This window comes from Ochotona curzoniae, unplaced genomic scaffold (assembly GCF_017591425.1).
Source record: "Ochotona curzoniae isolate NIBS_2020 unplaced genomic scaffold, NIBS_Ocur_1.0 scaffold_3208, whole genome shotgun sequence".
Lineage (NCBI taxonomy): Eukaryota > Metazoa > Chordata > Mammalia > Lagomorpha > Ochotonidae > Ochotona > Ochotona curzoniae.
The window spans coordinates 44,460,001-44,484,071 of NW_024467106.1; the positions used below are offsets into that span (position 1 = coordinate 44,460,001).

A 24,071-nucleotide genomic window follows, 5' to 3' on the forward strand; every position below is an offset into this window, starting at 1 on the left:
TTAGGTGAAAATGTGCCAGTCACAAAAAAATATATATGCCTGCCCTAATACATGGAAATGAACACATACATTAAAAAACAGTGAATTTGAAGTTGGAATAGTGATTACTAGAGGGAGTTTTGATAATGAGTACAAAAACACAGTCATATAAAAGTAACAAGCTCTAGTGTTGCAAAGCACAGCAGGTGAATACAGTTTATAATACAGTTTATAATACAGTATGTATGAACTGTATGAAGCAGTAGAAGAAGGTGACAGGACCCAAATACAAAGAAAACAGAACGGCTAGCTGCCCAGTTTCTTATTGCAAAATCAGATATACAGAGAGGAGGAGAGACAAAGAGGAAGATCTTCCGTCCAATGATTCAGTCCCCAAGTGAGCGCAATGGCCACTGCTATACTGATCTGAAGCAAGGGGCCAGGAACTTCCTCCAGGTCTCCCACACGGGTGCAGGGTCCCAAAGCTTTGGGCCGTCTTCAACTGCTTTCCCAGGCCACAAGCAGGGAGCTGGATGGGAAGTGGAGCTTCTAGGATTAGAACCAGCGCCCATATGGGATCCTGGACCGTTCAAGGCGAGGACTTTAGCCGCTAGGCCATGCTGCCAGGCCCTCTTCCTATTTTTTTAAATAAAGATTTATTTATTTTCACTAGAAAGTCAGATATACAGAGAGGAGGAGAGACATAGGGGAAGATCTTCTGTCCAATGATTCACCTCCGAAGTGGCCGCAACAGCCATTGCTGAGTCGATTTGAAGCCAGGAGCCCAGAGCCTCTTCTGGGTCTCCCACATGAGTGCAGGGTCCCAAGGCTTTGGGCTGTCCTCTGCTGCTTTCCCAGGCCACAGGCAGGGAGATGGATGGGCAGCAGGGCTGCTGGGATTAGAACCAGCACTCATATGGGATCCTGGGCTTTAGCCACTAGACTACCATGCTTGGTCCTAGCTGCCTGATTTCATTGGTTTAAATGTACCTTCCAAAAAATGTACAGGTATTACATGTTAGCAAAACAAAACAAAAAGACAAAGAAACAACTGTTGAAATAAGATATTCTAACAAACAAGGTATTGGTGAGCTGTTTTGTGGGAATAAAGACATTACATTTATACTTCTGTGGGATTCAATTAAAGGAAAGTGAGAACGTAAGGAGAAAAACAGAGAAAATTCAAAACAATTTAGGAAAGGAAGGACAGGGAATATTTATGAAAAGAAATTAAGTATGACTAAGCTTCAAATGACAACTCTGGTCTTGTGGTTCTGCCATTAGCTCCATAGTGTGTATCTCATTCACTTTTAAATAAAGTAACTCTAGGTTTCCCCCATTGTCCTTTACTCTAAGAAATTCCTCTAAGGCAATAAATTAGGTGCTTCTGCATGAAGAAAATAAACAATTGTTTTGAGATAAAGACAGACAGTCATTCAGAATTCAGCTAGTGAAGAGCAGGGTGCTAAGAAATCAAAGGCCCTGGGTTTCAGTCCCAATTGAGCCAATTAGCTTTGCCCTTTCCTATGGCAGAGACTGTTACTTAATGCACCAATAACTTAGATTATAAGTGATAAATAAATCAACACCAATTGGAGCACAGCATCTCAAATCTGATAACATTACATAAGAGGTATGTTCTCAAAAAATATTTAAAACTTACACTTATTCTGAATGCCCACATACATTGTCTCACGTAATCAACATGAAACATTTGTGAGCTAGTACTATAACATCCATTTCATAAATAATAAAGCCGAATTGATGTAGAGACTTCCCTAAGATATAGAGTCTGTGATCTAAACCCATGCTTACAGACAGAATTTTTGCTTTGACATAAATTTAAAAGAAGCTAATAACTCAAGAAAAATAGTTTCAACTCATGATTCCTTTGTTTAAATATTTGTATTTTCCATTTAGTATTAGAACTGTTTTTAACAATTTCATAAAATATACATACATTATACGGTTGCATAAAAATTCTTACTGAAAAAGAAATGCTCAAAAATATGTAACAAATGTTCATTCAACTCAAGTTTACAAAAGGCAAGGATGGAAAATGTATTTTCTCTTTCATGATTTTAGCAAGAATTTCTTCAGATCAGAACGCACTTAACTAACGGACCCTGAAAAAGTTGACAGTGCTATTCAATATATCTGACCCTAACATTTATAAAAAGTATATAAATATATTTATATACATGCATGAAAGTATTATACAGAATTTCTATCTTAAAAAGAATTCCTATCTTAAAAATCCTAGTAATAAATTCTATGATCAATTCAAGAGAAGCTAATATAGAATTTTCATGAGTCAATCATTATAGTCTTCAGAAGATCCAAGTCAACCAATGTGACAGCATTAAGTGAACATAAAATAGGTTGCATACTATTTTAATAAGGTTTACTTAAATTTATATATGAAACAGTAATCACAAAGCAATTAAATAAACCTACAACTGAAAACACCTTTCTTGTACAAGTTAATATCTGCCACTTATTTGTATCAACATGTATATTTTGAAAAGCATGGCACCCATAAGCACATGTGTTCACTGGTGGGAAAAAGGTCTTTAACCCCTGCCACAGCGGAAGGAGGAGCATGGTCAACTCAACTGTGGAGGAAATGGAGCTCAGCTATCAAATAAAATCTAAGTGAAAAAACAAATGTCGAAGTAGTGTCACAGCCCTTGAAATTTAATACTAAAGCAGAATAACTTGGCTACGAGTAGGAGTAATATGGTGCATGGCTCACGAGTTATCAAAGAAATAGCAGTTCTAATTATACCACTATGTTTAGCTATTTTGCAAGCTGTGGTATACCATAAAATGTTACACATGTGTGTGGATATGCATGTAAATTCCTAAACATGGGTCTGAATATATTCTATAAATTTGTTTCATACAATATGCTACAAAGGAATAAAGATTTCATTGCTATCAGCACACATTTCCTGTAATCCACTTTCAAGAGTCAGGAGGTCGTTGGGCTGGATTCTCTGCTTCACAATCACAAGGCTGCACTGAGGTGTCAGTAGCACTGCGCTGCGTCATCTGGAAGATCTGCTAGCATACAATCTGTGCCCAGACACCTTCAGGATTTCAGTTATTTTAATTATTTAGACTCCTGCCATTTTATTTTGTTTGGTTTTTTTGTAACTCTATGAATAATAGACCTGAATTTCCCCTCACAGCACAGACACCCACTACAGTTCCCCTCCTTGGTGGTCCTTCCATAAACAGTACCCAAACGATAGTTTTCTTCCCAAAGGTAGGGAAAATTGTCTTTTACTCATTTGCTCAGAAAGAGTCTTACATAATTCAACCAAATTAAGAACACAGAAGTGATTCCTTTTTCGCTTCTCATTTTTGTTAAAGGCAGAGATGAAGAGAACGTTATCGGCTACCTACTTATTCACTTATCAAAGGCCCACAACAGTCAGGGATGGGCCAGGGGAAAAACCACAGATAGGGACACAATCCAGGTCTCCCACATGGCCAGGAGGGATCCTTGGAACTTGAACCATCACGTACTATTTTCCATGGTATCTATTAACAGAAACACAGCTGGGATTTGAACCAGGTACTAAGATATGGGAAGCAAAAATACCAATTCAAAGAAGTTCTTTTTCGCGGCCTGACACAATAGCATAATGGTTAAGGTCTTCACCTTGAACATGCCCGGGATCCCATATGGGTGCCAGTTCTAATTCCGGCAACTCCACTTCCCATCCAGGTCCCTGCTCGTGGCCTGGGAAAGCAGTCAAGGACAGCTCAAAGCCTTGGAACCCAGCACCTCTATGGGAGACCCGGAAAGAAGTTCCTGGCTCCTGGCTTCAGATTGGCACAGCATCGGCCATTGATGGAAGATCTTCCTCTCTGTCTCCCCTCCTCTCTGTACATCTACCTTTCCAATAAAATAAAAACATCTTTTTAAAAAGGTTCATTTTCATGTTCTCTCTTGCCAATTTTTCTCTGCAACTGCATTTCAAAAAGAAAATAATTGACAATAGAAGAAAAACCAAGAAAGACAAAATATCGCACCATTAAGTATCACAGATACAAAAGTATTAATGGGAAAGAAGAGTTGCATATACAAGGTCTAAGATGCTAAATAGCGAAAAAGTAGTGCTGATTTTGATCCTGGGAAGATAACAGATGAAAAGCAGAAACTGCCCCTGCGCCCCCATGGGAGAGTTTGAAAGAAGTTTGTAACAGCTTCCTCTTGGGGCCAGGTGAACGGAGTCTGTGGCCTAAGTGACTGCTCAGACAGCATGAGGGAGAATATTGTGAACCACACTGAGTTTGAGTACAACGTGAATGGTAGCAGAGGACAGAATGCCACCTAAATTGACTTGTGAAGGAGAAAGCACATTGTTTTATTCCTATCCCCCTAAAGGTTCCTGGTGACTAACTGGAAGGAAGTTTCATCTTATTAAGGAATAGAGGCTGCTGAAGTTCACGCACAAATTTTATCAGCGGGATAAATGAGCAATCACCACTCAGTTTGAGTCTGCCTGAAAGAATGCAGGGGAAACAAGCACACTTGGATATGAGCAGCTCTCCATTCCCCTCACTAAACTATGGGTGCCAATAGTAAGTTTGCTCAGGGAACAACTCATGTCTCCATAGGAACAGGGTAGGTAAGCTTGAAGGAATGAGAATGGATCCACTATTCACCGTAAGTGGAAGCCAGAGTGATTGTGGCAATTCTGGATTGCACAATAGTGCATGATTTGAGCTAGGTTTCTAGTACTGTGTACTGAGTCTCAGAGTCCCTGCGTGTCTGGAGAGGGTCACTGCCAGGGGAGGGCTGAGCAGATTCTTGTGATTCACGCATCTGCGTGGGTGGGGTGTGTAGGCACAGTTAGCTCACTATGGACACTGATTAGCTCCTACTCACTGCCAATACAGGAAATCTACCATGCCCAAGTTTGATATCACCTTAGACTCTTGGCCCACCCTGAAGCACTAACTGAAGGTCTCTGATCCATCCAGCACATATTCCGGACACCTAATGAAAGAGCAGGTACTCCCCTAAGCTACAGAGGCATTGTTCAAGGACAAAAGCCATCAGAGGGAAAAGTTAAGTGCTTCCAAAAATGTCTCAAAAGAAAAGTAGAAGCACAAGAAATACAAAACAAGCAACACAATATTACTACCCAGAAGGAACACAAACACAGTAACATCTCAAAATCAGAACAGGAAGATGAAGTGACTGATGAACTACCTGAGAGGAAATTTAAAAGAATGGTCACAAGAGCGCTCAAAAACAGGGCCTGGCATGCTAGCTAGTGGCTAAATCCTCACCTTCCAAGTGCCAGGATTCCACATGGGTGCCAGATCATATCCTGGCTGCCACACTTCCCCTTCATTTCCCTTCTTGTGGCCTGGGAAAGCAGTAAAGGACTGCACGAGACTTTAGGACCCTACACCCATGTGGGAGACACTGAGGGGCCCTAGCTACAGATTAGCTCAGCTCCAGCCACTGAGGCCACTTGGGAAATAAACCAGTTAATGGAAGATCTTTCTCTCTGTTTTTCCTTCTCTTTATAAATCTGCTTTTTCAAGGGAAAAAAAAATGTTTAGGGAAAAAAAAGCATATGCTTAGGGAAATAAAAAAGATTTAAAAAAAATGCTTCCAGGAGAGAGATATTTGAGAGATCAAACTTTTTTTAAAAAAATGATTTATTTATTTTTATTGAAAAGGCAGATTAACAGAGAGGAGAGACAGAGAGAAAGATCAAAACAAGACCCACAGGGGCTGGTGTGGTGGCTCCGTGAGCTTATACGCATAAGCTGATTGGCAACGGACTGTACCGTACCCTGTATTGGCAGGCACACACAAAATAATCACCTCAGATCAAGTTTCTTTGGGGATCCCCCCCAAATAAACTGCTAGACTCAGAACCACAACCATGGAGAGAATTGCATGTTCCACTGTCTGACTGTGGAATGCATGTATCAGAGCTAGACCTCCTCAGTGGCTTAGACAGAGCAGTGGAAGCACGTCTCAGTGCACATGGAAGATACGGCAGTACACTGGAGTCTGCAGAGGACACCTTGTACCACAACAGAGGATGGAGGAGAGAATAAATCAATCAACTACCCCAGCCAAGTGTTGGCAGCGAATATCTGGGCAAACAGAGACTCTAAGGTGGACTATGTCAATCAGTGGATTCTGGAGAGATTTCATCAAGCTTGGGGTAGTAAGATCTGCAGTAATTCAAAACTGTTCAAGTACTGAAACCTCTTGTGCAGGACCCTCAGAGCGTGCCCTACATCGGGGTCCTGGGATGGGATGCTTTGGGAGGCTGAGTGTGGCTTCTCCTCTTATCTCCCGCTTTTACCCAGAAACAGGAAGAAAAAAAAAAAGAGAATATGAAAAATGGTGATCTCACCCACCTTCTCGTAGCCCCTGATTCTTATAATCCTAATCAACTATGCAAAAATCATCAAAAATAAAAATAATTTTTAAAAAAATTACACATGTATGAATTACGCCCTCAAATTAAAAGAACTTGAGTGAGAATGGATACAAAAAATGTAATTCAATTATATTGTGTCTATAGGAGACACACTACAGATCAAAGACACATGTATGTTGAATGCAAAAGATTAGAAAAAGATACACAAGCAAACTACTAGCAAGAAGAATCTTAGGCTAGCTCTATTACAAAACAGATAAATTGCCAACAGATATAAAGGACATTTTATATGAAAAAGATTAACTTATTGAAATAGAAAGAACCAAAAAACCTATGAAGCAACAAGGTGACAGAATTTTAAAATATGTGGATAAATAATAATACCAAATATATCAATAAAGTACTATAAGCAAATCAGAACAAAAAAATGGACAGAATCAACTAAAAGGAAAAACAGACAAGTCTGTAAATATAACTGAAGAATTCAACATTTCTTGCCTTAATTGACAGAAAAAAACAGTCTATAAACACAGAACATCTGAGTCATATTATCATTTCCAAAGTGGCACTTTAAGAAGACTCTACCCATAAAAGTACAATATTCATTCAACTGTAGGATTTAGTAGATGGATACATCAGAATAACCACAAGAAAGGAAGAAAAGTGTGTGAAATGAACAAAAATCAAAGTTGCAGAAGGAGAGAAAAAAATTGATGATACAAAAACAGTTCATTGGCATGTACTGTGGTTTAAGTGGTTGATTAAGTTAGTATATAGAATGTCAGAATTCTCAATTGGGTTTCTGGTTTGAACCCAGGCTATGTGGGTTCTGATTAACCTTCCTACTACTGAGCCTGGAAAGGCAAACACATGATATTGCAAGTATTTGGTCACAAGCCACTTTAGATAGAATTTCTAACTACCAACTTCCCTACCAACATTAAAAGATTAAAGAAAAAAATAGAGTCAGGCCCTGCGCGATGGCGCAGTGGTTAAGGTCCTCGCCTTGCATGCCCGGGATCCCATATGGGCGCTGGTTCTAATCCTGGCAGCCCCGCTTCCCATCCAGCTCCCTGCTTGTGGCCCGGGAAAGCAATTGAGGACGGACCAAGGATTTGGGGCTCTGCACCTGCGTGGGAGGCCCGGAAGAGGCTCCTGGCTTCGGATTGGCTCAGCTCCAGACGTTGCAGCCACTTAGGGAATGAATCATTGGACAAAAGATCTTCCTCTCTGTCTCTCCTCTCTGTATATCTGCCTTTCCAATAAGAATAAAAGATAAATCTCAAAAAAAAAAAAGAGTCTCAGACAAAATTCTGCAGGACAAAAAAGAAAAGTCTAACATGTTATACAGGTCAGGCTACAGAAAAAACTAAAAAAAAGTCAAAAATATTAGATGAAATAATGTCAAAAAATTTTCAATATCAAATTTTAAAATTACAAAAATCATGAAAATCAGCAGATTAAATGTAAGATAAATACAATAAGAGTCATGCTTGGGAGCATCATAATTAAAATGATTACAATCAAAAGTAGAATCTTGAAAAAAATATACGCAGAAGCAGACAGAATGAAATACTATTTTTCATTTGTCATTTTTTTTAAAATATGTTTTATATTTATTTGAAAAGTGATCTACACATAGAAGGAGACACTAAGAGCTTTTCCATCTGTTGTCTACTCCCTAAACAACTGTGATGGCCAGAGGTGTGCCAGCACAGGACTACCCTAATACTCCACCGCATTGGTTCTTCCTACTTACCATTTGAAACAGCAAACACCAGAAGATAGAAATTAAATTTTGCAATTGCCTTTTTAAAGAATCCAAAGTAAAAGAGAGATAAAGAAGGGCAGGGAACAGTCCAAACAACTATCTCCCTCCCTACAAAAACAGGATACACAGGAAACAAATATCAAGGCGTTGTGTCTAAACCCAATCAAACTCATCATCACAATAAATTAAATAGACTAATACTTCAATAAAAGAAGGAATCTTTCAGGATGAATTTTTAAAATGCACAATTCATATATATGCAAATTAAGACACTTATAGAATGAAATAAAAATATAGAAAACATATTTAACATATTAACATATCTAAATAACACATAACCACTAAAGACTAATTACAAAAATGAAAAAAAGTCGTAAGTCAACAGAATATTAGTTAAATGCTACATTTTATGACAAAAATTTCAATCAGAAAGACATAACAATCATAAATATGTCTGTACCTATTAAGACAGTTTTAAAATACATGAAAAAATTGAGAAACCTTAAAAGAGAAATCAAAACTACAGTCATACTGTGATTTTTTTATTATTTTTTTTTTTATTGGAAAGGCGGATATAAAGAGAGAAGAGACAGAGAGGAAGATCTTCCATCCGATGATTCACTCCCCAAGTGAGGGCAATGGCCAATGCTATGCCAATCCGAAGCCAGGAGCCTCTTCCGGGTCTCCCACACAGGTGCAGGGTCCCAAAGCCTTGGGCCGTCCTCACCTCGACTGCCTTCCTGGGCCACAGGCAGGGAGCTGAAAGTGAAGCGGGGCTGCCGGGATAGAACCGGTGCCCATATGGGATCCCGGGCATGCAAGGCGAGGACCTTAACCACTGTGCCACTGTGCTGGGCCCCCAAACTGTGATATTTTAACACTTCGCTCAAGACGGTGGTAGGAAAACAGACAGAAAAACTAATTACAAAAATCTTTAAAGACATGCATGAAGTACTGACACCAGTACAGCAGGTTAAGTTTTCGCTTGCAAGTCTGACATTCCCAGATCAGATTCAACTCCCTGCTGGCACCTGGGAGGCAGGGGACAATGGCCAAGGCACTTCCGCTCCTGCTACCTCAAAGAAGACCAGGAAGTAACTCAGGCTTCGGGCTTTTGCCAGGCCCGGCCCAGGCTGATGGGTCACCTAAGGAAAAAAGTATCAGAGGGAAGGGTCTCTCTATCTGCTATCCCCATCTCACCCTGCCTCTATCTCTCTCACACTGCCTTTCAAATAAATAGAATCTCTTACAAAAGAAACAAATGATCTGATTATTGTCACTTTTAATGGAATAATTAACACTTAAACAACATCCAGACCAATATTTGCAAAGAACAAATTATTCTCAGGCACATACAATGCTTGAATATCAAGTTTTTCAACAAAATCATATGCTGGGCCTTATAACAACTATAAATTCCAAAATAAAATAAGCTACAGAGAACTACTTCTAACCACAATGAAAGTACAAATCAAAAGAATATATAAATATACACAAATATTTTAAGAATAAACAAGGCCCTCCAAGTGACAAAAGTAAAACAGAAAGTCGTAAGTAAATCAGAAAATCTTCTGAGTGCCAATTTGTAGACTTGACAAGCTGACACAAAAAAGCAAAGGAAAAAGAAATGTATTTATGAGGAGAAAAACAACTTACATTATCCTCATTGCAAAGGTTACTATAAAACTAAATATCTGAGTGGGTATGTATCTAGATTCAATTTTAGTCTATTGATTATGTTGTCAATATTATTCAAATACAATGCTGTTCTGATTATTTAACTTGAAATAAGACTCATATTTAGGGAGTATATAATCCTCTAATTTTGCTTTTTTTATGAAGCCTGACTTTGTTCTAGATTTTTTTACATTTTCTTATAAGTGATCATTTTGGCTTACTGATATATGCCCCCTCCCCCAATATAAGTCTCCTGAGAGTTTGATTAGGATTATATGATAGATCAATTGAGGGGGAACTGGCCTTTTTAACAATGTAATGTCTTTTGATTCATGGATTCACCATAACTTCTCCCTTACAAAATTATAAGTGCTATGTTTTTTTAAAAGGCATGTAAAATTATGCTCTAAAATTACATATGTTCATTTATGTGTAAGGGCAAGCAGAGAAGTCATACCTACAAATAGACAGCAAGCTTCACTGTCCAAATGCCCAGAGCAAGCAGAGATGGCCAGACTGAAGCCAGGATCCTGGAACTTCACACAGGTCAGCCACATGGATTGCAGGGGCCGATGTACTTGCTTTATCATCTGTTTCCTCCCAAAATGTTCATTAATACAAAGCTTGATCAGAAGTGGAGTGGAGACTCAATCTCAAGAGTGCCAACACAGGACACTCGTATCTTAACAACCAAACCCAAAGTCCATGTCTTGTGCAGCTTCCCAATGGAATGCTTGTATACTTTTCAAAATACAGATTTTCCACATGCTTTGTTAAATTTATACTTAACCATTACCTAGCTCTTGATGTCATTACAAATAGTATCATTTTAAAAACTCAATTTATGATTATTTATTTTTAATGTACAGACTAAAACAAACTTCTAAAATGATGTTATATCCTGTAATGCCGCCAAATTTGCATGCTATTCCTTAGACCTTTTTCATCGATTCTGGGGTTACAAAACAAATGCCATGTTATCTGCATGCAAAGAATTTTATTTCCTTATTTCCAGTTGTTTTGACTTTATTTGCTTCTTGATTAATAGCATTAGAATTATGAGCGTATTTTGAAGTACTATATTATTGTAACAAAACAAGGGAAATCAGTGCAGATTGCAGGGGAGGGGAAACCCCAGAGTATTTGGAGCTGTATCATAAAATTAATTAATTGATTAGCTTTAAAAAAAATATCTAAGGTGTGATGCTGAATAAACTAATGAGAAAGGACATCCTTGACGTGATCCTGATCGTGGCTGGAAAGCATTTGTTTATTATGGAGCAATACATAGTCAGTCTTACACAAATTCTTCCATTGAAGTGAAAAAGGGAGAACATTTTGCAATTCATATTAGAATGCCAATATCACTTGATATCAACATTTGACAATAAACATTCAAGAGATGAAAAGTATAGCCCAATAGCCTCATAAATATAGATGCAAAACTCCTAAGCAAAACATTAGCAAATTGAACTCAGCAACATATGAAAATGATAAAACATTACAAAAAGCTTTATTTCACAAATACAAAATTGAATTAATTGAAAATCTAAATAATTTACCACATTAATAAATGAGAATAACATTATGTTACAGTACACAAACATATTATATGCCTTCAATATTTATGAAAAAGCTTTCTTCAATCTGTTAATAAATGAAATCTTACTCCCTTTGTACTACTATAAAAAATACTTGATGTAAATTTTAAAGATGTATGTACTTGTTCTAAAGGCAGTTTTATAGACACCAAAGGATAGAAGGAGAAAGGGGTGGAAGAAGAGGAGAAAGGGAAGAAAAGAGGGAGGGAAGGAGAGAGGGAGGAAAGAAGGAAGGCAGAGAAAGAGAGAGAAGGGGGAGGGAGAGAAGGAGGGAGATCTCTCACCCGCTGAATCACTCCCCAAATGGTTTGCCACAGTCACAGCTGGGCCAGGCTGAAATCATGAGCCTGCTATTTCAACTAGTTCCCACACGGAGGCAAGAACCCAGCTTCTCAGACTATCTTCTGCTGTTGTACCAGGCATAAATAAGATGGCTAGGAGGAGGAACATCCAGGAATCGAACGCTGCTCGTACAAGATGCCAGCTTTGCAAGTGGCAATGAGACGAAATGAACCATATGCAAGCCCCACACAAATGTAATTTTAAAATAACAAACATTTTTGTACAGTTGGAGGTCAAGAGTCTAATACCAAGACACCAGCACTGAAGAAAAGTAGAAACAAAGAGGCAGAGAGGGAGAAATAGAAGGAGGAAGGGAGGAAGGAGGCAGAAAGAGAAGACAAGGAGGACTCACAACAACTATCATAAAGTGAGGAAAGGTTTGTTGTCACATAGATGGAATAACAGAAGACAGCATTTATACCAGAATACAAAAGACAATGATATCTGCAGGTTTAATACTCTCCAAACACAATAATTTTAACATATAAAAGAAAGCATAATGATATTTGTGTTTCTGTGTCTAGCTCATTTGATTTAGCACCACAGTCTTGCAAACATCAGAATTTGATTGTTTTTGAGGACTAAATTATACACACACGCACACACACATATATATAGAGAGACGATATATATACATACACACACACATATATATATATAACATTTGAACTACTGAAAGAGTTCCAACCAGACATTTTCTATATGTCTAGCTCTACATTTAACACAAACTAGGAAAATAACCCTCAAAAACTATGATAGCGATGACATTAATGATCAAATTTATATGTAAGGAAATTCTGCCAAAAAGAGTTAAGATATTTGCTCAAGCTCATTAGCAATGGAATATCAGAGAAAAGTCAAATTACCTGTCTAAAAGTAAATTAATGCAGTGGTAGAATAATGATGAATCATTATTAAGTTTTATATGCAAGGCACTATGGTAAATGCTTTATGACAGTCACTCCGAAATACTCTTTACAGGCATTACCCCCTTCACTTATAAAGCCTCAAAATGGACATGACCTATTAGTTCAGTGTTCAATAATTAATATCAACCAAATGCCTAGTCATAATAACAGTATAGGTACTTCTTAATAGCCATACAATATTGGTTCCAAGATCACCGGCACATACCAAAAGCTGTGGACATTCAAGCACCCTAATTAATTTGACACAGCATTTGCATATAAACTCTGCACATCTTCCTCTATATTCTAAATCAACTCTTAATTTATTATAATCCATAATACAATATAAATACTATGCAAGTAGCTGTTACACCATATTGCCCAGATATTAGCTGCCAAAATGTATGTACGTGCTTTTTCAAAATTCAATTTTTGTTTCAAGTATGTCTGATTCAGGACTGCAGCCACAGATGTGAAACCTGCCTATATGAAAGGCTGGCTGTATCTGGCAGACCCTGTGTTTTTCATTTGCATATTCATCTGCACTGCCTGTAACATTCATGTCTACAAAAAACATTGAAAATATGACAATGCAAAACTGTATGCCATTATTTATGTTCTAGTATACTCAAACGTATTTACTTTTTCTGGTTAATTGTAAATGCCTTAATTTGGTATTATACTGGATAATATTTCCAGAAAATGTCTCTTACCTGTGCCGAGTGGTCTGCATCACTTTCATGGGGTAAAGGGCACACTGCCCTTTGTGATTCCTGAAGTTCTTCTTTTAATTTAGCATTTTCCTGCTCTTTTTGAAAAAGCTGATCCTGAAGACTAGCAACTCTTTGACGTAGCGCAGCTTCATTTGACTTTGTGGTTTCAAAAGAAACAAGTAACTCATTGTAAAGCTGTTTCAAAGAAACATGCAGATTATATAAATGACTATTAGTTCTATGCTTATATATTTATGTATGTATACATATATATAATATCACATGATTTATATGACGTAGCACTTGCCTCTAGATTTGTAAAATCTAAACACAATAAAAACTAAGAGATATAATCACATACCAATATGAAGCCACAACTGATATAAAAAAGAAAATTGTATTATTGGCCAGTGCAATTTAAAAATGACAAGTAAACTTCTAAGGAGAATAAAAATATCTTGAGTGACTTGTCTTAACCGCGAAGTGCCTTATGAAAAAGAAAGGAAATGAACTAAGTTTTTGTGGGTTTTCTACATTTTATTTATTTTTATTAGAAAGAGATTTACAGAGAGGAGAGACAAAGAATAAAGAGCTTCTATCCACTGGTTCATTCCCCAAGTGATTGTAACAGGCTTATCCAAAGCCAGAAGCCAGGGGTTCTTCCAGGTCTCCCATGTGGGTGCAGCGTCCCAAGGCCTTGACCCATTCTATACTGCTTTCCCAGGCCACAAACACAGAGCTGGAGGGGAAGTGAAGCAGACGGGACATGAACCACAGCCCACATAGGATTCCGGCACTTGGAGGTGGAGGATTAGCCAATTCAGCCATTATTCCAGGCCCACAGTTACGACAGTAGTACCAGAATGGATTAATTAAAAAAAAAAAAACCATCATTCTAAAAGTGTCAAAAATAAAAAAAAATAAGTGCATTAATAGGAAAAGCCAAAAGAAATATTAAGGGGTATATTAGCTTAAATACATTTGAAAGAAAAACCAGTGTGTTGAGAGTTCTTTAAAGCCAACTGATATTTTTCCGCTTAGAATAAATCAGTATGCATTCTGAAGTGGGATAGATAGAACAGTAGGAAAAAAATAGGCACTAAGATAGTGGAAGAATGCAAAGACCTCTCTGCCTTGCAGCTTATGCAGTTCCACTTCCATCAGAAGCTGCATGACAAGATCTGAGAGGGCTAACCTAAAAACAGATGCTGGAACAAACTCTTTATCCTTGAAAAGTAACAGACACAAAAACACTGAAAAAGCTTGGAACAGATGATCATCCAGGCTTGCTAAAGAAACTGAGACAACTTGTTATTCTAAGTAGATATCTCCTACTTTGTTTTATTGGGTGACTGAACTTCACTTATTTAAATGCAGTAAGAGCATTCGGACTTAAAGGAAAAGAAGCAACGTCATTTTCAATTCTAGACCTCAGGCCATCAGTAAGCTTAACTAAAACAGCTTTCCACAAGGTTAACTCTGTCCTTATTTCCACGGTGTGTTTTGGTGACAAGGCCTTGGGGGTGATAAAATGTTAACCTCTCTAGAAGCTCTTGCAAGGAGCCAAAAGTTTAAAATGGTTCAGTGAGCTGCCAAGACACTTCTTATTCTCATGCTATTAATTAAAGAGAAAAAAAATTTTCAAGTGACACATCTAACTGATATAATGCGTTCACTGCTCTGCTTTAGTTTAGCAACCTGAGATATGTACTGTTTATCTGTTCACAATCAGAATCCCTTACAGCAAATTCCATAAGGCTCTTTTTTCTGTGACTTTTTTCACCTTACAATCTGAGGAGCCAGGATGTTTTTTATAATATTTTGATCTATAAAAATATGCAAGATGGATTTTATGATATACCTCAGGAATATCAATCATAACCCACAAGCAACTTAGTATGCCTATTATTCTTCATGTCATTTACTGTTAAATAAAGTTAAAAAATAGTGTTAGGATGATTGTTAGGGTGTACAAAGGAAGTTATTTTCAAGTCTTTCAATTTTTTTTTAAAGATTTATTTTTATTATTTTTTTCATTGGAAAGGCGGATATAAAGAGAGGAGAGACAGAGAGGAAGATCTTCCGTCCAATGATTGACTCCCCAAGTGAGCACAACAACCAATGCTATGCCAATCCGAAGCCAGGAGACTCTTCCGGGTCTCCCATGCAGGTACAGGGTCCCAAAGCCCTGGGCCGTCCTGGACTGCTTTCCTGGGCCACAGACAGGGAGCTTGAAGGGAAGCGGGGCTGCTGGGACAGAACCGGCGCCCATATGGGATCCCGGGCGTGCAAGGCAAGGACCTTAACCACTTGCGCCACCGCGCTGGGCCCAAAGTCTTTCAATTTTTAAGATTTTAGACTGCAGGATTCTTTCCAAATTTCCATTATTCTGAAAAACAGAATATCTTATTTAACGTGATGATTTCTAAAAACGCATTTGCTCTGTAACCCAATTATACAAATTATCCAAATTCACACTAAGATGAATTTTCCAATTAGGAGTATTTGTACTCTACCTCTCGAAATTTACTAACGTCAAGCCGTGGGCATTCTTAGCTGGTAGATTTCATTTGGAAGACGTTTGAACTACTTTTGTCACTGATGTCATCTTCTCAGGCTGCACATTGCTAATATTACTTTTACATCTCTAGTCCAGGAACAGGCCTTAGATACTCAGCTATGTTCCCTAATTTCCCTCTATTTTTTATACTACAGCTTACACCATTTTTTCTTCTATTTATTTAATGTCTGCTATCAACAAATTTTAAGCTACAAGAGGCAAAGAATAAAGGGAGTAAAGTGGTACTGATGCACAGAAGTGGAGGGAGAGCTCTCAATCACCGAGACCTGAGGTTGTGCCAGAAACAAAAGGAGAGTGTCTATGAAACAGAATGAATGAGAAGAAAGGATAAAGATTCTGACAGAGAAATAGGGCAGAACCAAATCACATACAGAGGTCTCTGGCTAAAAAAATTCAATTTTTATTTTTAATGATCTGGAAAATCATTAAAGGGATTTATACAGAGGAATTAACTTTTTCTACTTAATACGTATTAGCATGAATTTCCTAGCATTTGTCTTGTTACAGGGCTTACAGGGCAAAAGGTCAGAGCAAAGAGACAACAACGGCATGAAACTACAACTGCAATAATCAAGATAATGCATGATAGTGACTGATAGAATGGTGACAGCAGAGGATACCAAGTGGGACCCTCAATGTGTAGATGCCAATAGCTTACATTTGGGCATATTAACTATAAGATGTCCATTAGTCATCCAAAAAAAGAGATAATTAGTAGGCAATTAGAAAAACTTTTCCCTAATTTCAGAGAAGAAATTCAGGGTAGGCAGACAAGTTTTAGGCAGATATTTTGAAAGCCAAGACATAAGCTAAAGAAAATAGGTGAGGTCCTAAGACTAAGGCCTAGGGCATTTTAACACTTAGCAGACATGGAGACAAGGAAGAACCAGAAAGAAGCTAAAAACAAACAGAAACTAAAGGAAGGAAGTCTAACGGTTAAGACACAGGCATCCCACATTGGCATATTTAGGTCTGATTCCTCCCTACTGACTCCACGTTGCTGAATATACAGTCTGCATGGCTGAAGTAATTGTGTTCCTACCATCCACCTGAATGACCTGGATAGCATTCCCATTCAATGGCTCCTTCATAGCTCAGCCACCGAAGGCATTTAGAGTGAACCAGCTGATGGTAATATGTACATGCTCTCACTCTGTCTCCATCCCTCCCTGGTTCCCAGCTTCGGATCAGCATAGCATCGGCCATTGTGCTCACTTGGGGAGTGAATCATCGGATGGAAGATCTTTCTGTCTCTCCTCTTCTCTGTATATCTGACTTTCCAATAAAAATAAATAAATCTTAAAAAAAAAAAAAGAAGAAGAATATTCTTGTTGAAACAGAGAGGAACATCCAGGTTGGTGTCACCCAGGTCCTTAGCAAAACACAAAAGGAACAGACAAAACACACACACACACAAACTATTGCACCGTATCTTTTGGAAATACTTATTGCCAGGCCTGGAGCAACAGCCCAATGGTGTAAGTCCTTGCCTTGTATCCGCCAAGATCCCATATGGGTGCTGATTCATATCACAGCTGCTCCACTTACCTTCCAACTTCCTGCTTATGGCCTGGGAAAGCAGTTGAGGACAGTGCAAATCACTGGGACCCTACACCTGCATGGCAGACCTGAAGAAGCTCCTGGCTTCTGGTGTCAGAGTGGTTCAGCACCAGCTGCTACAGCCACTTAGGGAGTGAACCAGAAGACAGAAGATCTTTCCTCTCTGTCTCTCCTAGTCTGTGTAAATTTGACTTTCCAATAAAATAAATAAATCTTTAAAATAAATGAAATAAAGAATATTAAAAAAAGAAAATATTGTCATACTGTGTTATTAAGCTATGATACTCAGCAAATCAAAGGTATTTTAACTTATTTTCAATTTATTATGAGATACGACCTTAATTTTAAGTCATTACCTATCTGTAGTATTTTTGTGGGAATCATTAAAATGCCAATTATATGGCCTATTTTCTTACCTGTATCTTGTAGTTTTAAATTTTTTAGAGATAACATTTTAAACTTACATTAGAGTTAAGTGCTTATTGGTTCTACTAGGTGCAGAATTCAACAAATAATCCAACAAGAAAATAGGCATGGATTATACACTATATCAAATAAAAGGAAGTTCAACTTCACTGACATAAAGTGAATCTTAAAATGCTCAGAAAACCATTCCAACTATAGAAATGCAAGAATTTCTACCAACCTGTTTTGACAAACAAGTATGACTAAGTTTGACAAAACACTGCCAACACTAAGTCAAACTGATCCACTCAGTCATTTCTTCCTTGTTGTTAGAAATTTTAGCTCCCATATAAGGAAGAACAGGCAGTGCTTGTGTCTGAATTCACTTTACGTGATGTTCCTCATTCTGAAACATTTTTGTTGCAAATGACAGAATTTCATTCTTTTTTATAACTTACTGATATATATCATGTTTATATATATCTTAAAAACATACATCTATATGTCCTAAAAGACAGAATGGGCAATAGAATGGAAAAAGTCTGTAGCATGGTAGGCAGTAAAATTTAATTTTTGCCAAATTTTTACAACCAGTATGAACATTTTGCATTACAAATGAACAGACTTGAAAATTACCCTACTACAATGAATCTCAAAATACACTCTGCACTATGAAAAAAAGTCTCTCTTTGAGAAGAATTTCAAAGAACACCCAAAAAGGGTATTCATGGGAGTAATTTAGCAATATTTAGCAAAGTAAACATTTCAATCAATCTTCCACTTAAACATGCACATAAAACATTTACAGATATTGACCTCAGTAGAATTTTAACAGCACAAGTAGAAACAGTATAAATATACTTCAGAGAATGGATAAAGTGAAGCACATATATGGCACACACATAAGTATGACAAAATACTTATCCAGTATTTAAAATGAATAAATTATTTATTAATCTTATTGTTAAGCTCACAATAATCAATGCATCTAAACAGAGATGTAAAAATGTAATGCCAGCTACGCTTTACATAACAAAAATTACATTTTTTAAATCAATATAATAAGTATATAGTAACATTAGGATAAGTTATATGGAAAGGTAGAAAAATTAGTAATGTTACCTATACATTTTATTTATTTAAAAAGATAAAGTATTTAATTCAAATGGTTAGATACATAGTGATTTGAAAAGTTCAAAAGGCTTACCCAAATGACTATTGTAAAAGACACAAACATCTTGACTTCACTTCATACCTGCTTCCATTATCTGCCTGGGTTTGAGTCCCAGCTCAGTTCCTGATTCCAGTTGCCTGCTTATGTGCATACATGCTAGAAGTAGCTGGTGCTGGCTGAAGTAGTTGGCTTTGCGACATGTGGGTACCCTGGTTTCAGTTCCTGCCTCTTGGCTTCAGACAAACCCTGCCTTGGCCTTTGCTTGTATCAGGAGAGCAGACCAGTGGATAGGATTTCTCTCTTTCAATCTGACTCTCAAATAAATAAATTTGTCTTTAAAAATGATTACTATAACGGCAGAAATCCAATCATACTTTTTCATACGGCCCTTTTTTACGAACTTTTAAAAAGTATTTTGCAGATACAATGGTGTTCACTTCACTGTAACCTCAAAACTGGAAACTTAAATACCCATGAAAGTACAACTAAGTTATGATACAACTGTCAAAATAATGTTTACAAAGAATATTTAATAAAATGGAAAGTTTTATTAAGTGTCTTTAAAAGGAAGAATGGAAAGCTGTACATTTCTTTTTTTCTTAAAAGATAAAAATAACTACCTTTTTCACAAGAAAAAAAAAGTGTTTACAACAGACTATCATCAGTTATAAAAGGAAAAAAAATCCCACATTTACAGCAAAATGGATGGAAATGAAGCTCATTATATAAGTGAAATAATCTAGACCCAGGATACAAGTAACACATGTGATGTGTGGAAGTTGAAAAAGTTGATCTGACATTGACCAGGTTATCCAACTTCTGGGACTATACCCAAAGAAATGAAATCTGCATATGAGAAAGTGACCTGAAATCCTATATTTACAGCAACACAATCTACAGTAGTGAAGACATGGAAACAACCCAGATGCCTGTTAAAACAGGAGGGGATAAATAAAATGTGGTACATTTACTCTATGAAATACTACTCAGGCACTACAAAGAAAAAGAAATTCTACCATTTGCAACAAAATGGTCCCAAGTAAAGACTAATTTGCTAAGTGAAATTAGCCAGTCACAAAAGTAAAAATACATATGTTCTTTCTGATATAAGGCAACCTTCATGCAAAATATAAGAACAATAAACATATAGGTTATGCATATACACATGGTCACCTAGAAGAACTGTACGACAGATTATCATATTGAGAAGTGCATCTCCACTCCTGAATCAAAGATGGACTCCCAATGAAACTGTTAAATATATCCTGACAATAGGACGCTGGACTTTTCTGCCACTGTCTATACCAAAAATGTCACGATACACTTAAATAGCAGAATGATGGAATTGGAACTGCTTTTGGAGGACTATCTTACCATAATAATGTAAGAGAAGTCTGTGGGGGGATAGAGAGGAGGAAAGGGAAAACCTTGAGCCTATGGAACTGTATCATAAAATAAAATAAATTTAAAAAATACAAAAGTTGACGTGTGCTTAAAGAACGATTACTCTAAGCTGAGAAGTCTGGAGAGAAGGGAAGGAGACAAAGGAAGTTAGGTAACAGTACAAGCTAGGAAGTATAGTTCATGATGATGTTTTATATACCCTTATAGCAGAAGCAGAGAAGGTGGGAAGTCCAAACACAAAGAAAACAGAAGCACTAATTGTTTGATTAATCAGTTTATGCTGTATATAAGTTATGAAATATTGCACTATCTAATGAAAATATCTGTATCACATGTTTATCAAAATTTTTGAAAATATTGAAGGTTTAATTAATAAAGTTATTAATTCATGATGAGTGTAGAACTCCTGTTTCCGTGGTCCTTTCTCAAAATTCAACGATTAAAGTAATTAACAGTTAAAAGATTAAACAAAAAACTCCAAAATGTTATGAATAATACAGATTTTTATCATTTAACCTCTTCAATTGGACCTTATCTGCCTCAACTATTAACTATCAGTATCACAGGTGCTCATATACGTGTTATATTACTTATATAAACAACTTTGCACACAAGAAAAATATAGACAGTACTCAATACTGGGTTTAATTTTTATTACTAGCTAAAATTATTATGGCTATTGCTGCTGAGTCAACCAGCACAACTAAAAGCTGTGTATGCCTTCTTGCAGGACAAGAGGATTACTTTACAAGTGTAAAGTAAAATGTCTCTGAAAAGAAACATCAAATAAAAACCTTTGAAAATATTGAACCTAAAGACATTATCATCACTATTCATCTTTGTCCTTGCACAAAACTGCCAATCATGCACAAATTCTATAATGAAAGTCAGTTTTAAGTCATAAACTGGAATCATACTTGATGAAGCAATTTCCTAACCAAAGCCTGAATAATTCCATTACCCAAAACCTTTGCAATTTAGGGGTTAAACCTGAGAAGTTTTCATTGCAAGAATCAAAATTTCAATTTATGAAGACATTATTTAAGGAATAAATTTAACTTTTAGATGATTCAGGTTTAATAACTGTAAGGAAAGTGGGAAAGTTTAAATATGACCAAACTGAACAATTCTTTATTTTTAATGTTGAAGGTACGTAAGTCAAGGGAAACGATGTGTAAGTTCATACAAAGAAGCACCTATCTGTATGAGAAAACACACACATACTTTTTGGTAGGATATGCTTTCAGCCGTGTGAACATCCTCCTGATTCCTCAGGACTTTCTGTGTGTCCATGTTGAGAACCTGCAGCTGCTGGATGAGCTCCGCTTGCTGTGCTGTGTGTGCACTGTTCTGTTTGTAAAGATTCTGCAGCTCCTGCAGTTCTTTCCTGTGCCGAGCGAGCAATAAATAGAGAAGCATGAATAAAGATAATCTCAGGTAAATAATTGTGTTCACCTAGAGCTATAGATCAACTTCCTATTTTTCACCTATTATGTTTTTTACAGCAGGAAAATTCATTCATAAAAAATAATACATCAAGTATTTAATATTTATCATGTACACCTAGAAAGTATTGATAGAACTACTATGATTTTCAAAGCCAAATATTTAACACTTTTCTCTTATAGCTTGAGCGTAATAAAACCCTAAACATACTGTCTTAGTACCACCTTTTTATTGAAGTTATCATCTCGGTTCCAACTGATGAGCAGTGATGCCAACCTCAGTTCTCCGACAGTTTTCAATCTAGGGTAACTCAATCTTTCATTTTATATTACAAACAACTTTACATACATTAAAAAGAATTCCAAAAGACAAATTAAGTTTTCAACCCAATGTGTCTCAAAGCACTCCTGCCAATTGTAATTTACAACCTCAGATGACTGGGCCAGAATCCTCAAGATTCTGAGCCAACTTGGAGAAAATGAGAGTGAAGGAGAGAACCACACAGGAAAATCTGTCCTTCCAGGCTGTGGAAGGTGACGCGGGCCAGCAGCATGATAACTGCACTGATGATCATGAGGATGCTGGTACTAAGAGTCCAGGAGAATCTCACTCCTGCAACAGATGGTTCCAGCCCTCTGTGGGAGCAGATCCTGGATGATACAAATCATATAAAATTGGAACTCACTTTGTATATTCAAATTGAAGCAATATTTATAAATGTTTATTTATAGATATCAACTTAATCAAAATATACTACATAACCTGGATTTTGAATCTTCTAATTTTTAGAAAAAGTATTCATTCATTCTGCCGTGTTGAAAAGCAGTGATAGAATCATACTGTTAATGGGCCCAGCGCCGTAGCCTAGCAGCTAAAGTCCTCCCTTTTCACATGCTGGGATCCAATGTGGGCACCGGTTCTAATCCCAGGAGCCCCACTTCCCATCCAACTTCGTGCTTGTGCCCTGGGAAAGCAGTCGAGGATGGCCCAAAGCCTTGGGACCCCACAGCCGCGTGGGAGATGCACAAGAGGTTCCTGGTTCCTAGCTCTGGTTTGGCGCTGCTCTGACCATTGTGGTCACTTGAGGAATGAATCAGCAGAGAAATATCTTCCTCTCTGTATATGTGACTTTGCAACAAAATTAACATAAACCTTATCTTAAAAAATCATACTGTTAGGAAACACTTAAAAATTAAAAATCAACTAAGGGAGTATCTATTTTTGTCACACATCTTGCGCTGTTTTATGGACATATCCTCAATAAGCAGAAAGGAAATACGATTTCATTCCATGCAGATATATTTCTCTCTGTCTCCCTACACCACCCTCTGAAAAGCACACAGCATGGGATGTACACCATGATTTTAAAAGATGAAAATGGAACTCAATTAATTCCAAATGACAACATGCAAGTCCTATAAAATGCCCCAATCTGGACCACAGGGAAACAGCAGGTTAGTCTAGATCTCTCATCACGTAACATTTTGCAACAAATAAGCAACAACAACTACAAAAAAAAAGGACTTCTTAAAAAGAAGGAATATTTACAACTAATACAACCAAAAATTTCATCATGCATATTCAGAGGTAAAAGCCTACTTCTATGAAGTACCGGGTTGTGGAAGGAGCGGGGGAAATCCAAGCACCTATAAAACTGTATCACATAATACAATGTTATTAACAATAAAAAAAAAGTTACAAGGAAAGTATAAATAACATGAAAAAAAAAAGCTGCCACACCTCTCTGAAGCAGCAACACGAAGACAAGAAGTATGGACCTCTCCGTGAAAAGCACAGCACCTTACTGGCCCAGGAATACATGGTCCCTTTCTTTATGTACCACTTCAGCCCATCCAGAATGTGTAGTTCCATCACTTGAGGCCAACCAGCGATTTGCGTGGAGTATTTGTCTCTTTGTACCTTTTCCAGATTATGATGAAAGGTTTACCCTGCAGGATATGTTGAGTGGCAAACTTTGACCACTGAGAGACAAAACACAGGAGGAAGCTGGACAGAAAGATGACCTGCTTCTATCTGATGGATTCCTCTGGAAAAGCAGGGCTTCTCTCTTGGGAACCAATT

The 24,071-nt window shown here is 37.2% G+C and overlaps 1 protein-coding gene across 2 annotated transcripts in view; it reads right to left on the reverse strand.

Moving 5' to 3' along the window:
* The window catches only part of CNTLN (centlein), a 244,813-nt gene that overhangs the window by 136,137 nt on the left and 84,605 nt on the right, over nt 1-24,071 (reverse strand). For both annotated transcript variants that reach the window (XM_040962776.1, XM_040962775.1), the window contains exons 7-8: nt 21,768-21,930; nt 13,420-13,614 (exon numbers count right to left, since the gene is read on the reverse strand). In XM_040962776.1, coding sequence (XP_040818710.1) covers nt 13,420-13,614; nt 21,768-21,930 — 358 coding nt within the window. The remainder of the gene's footprint in view (nt 1-13,419; nt 13,615-21,767; nt 21,931-24,071) is intronic.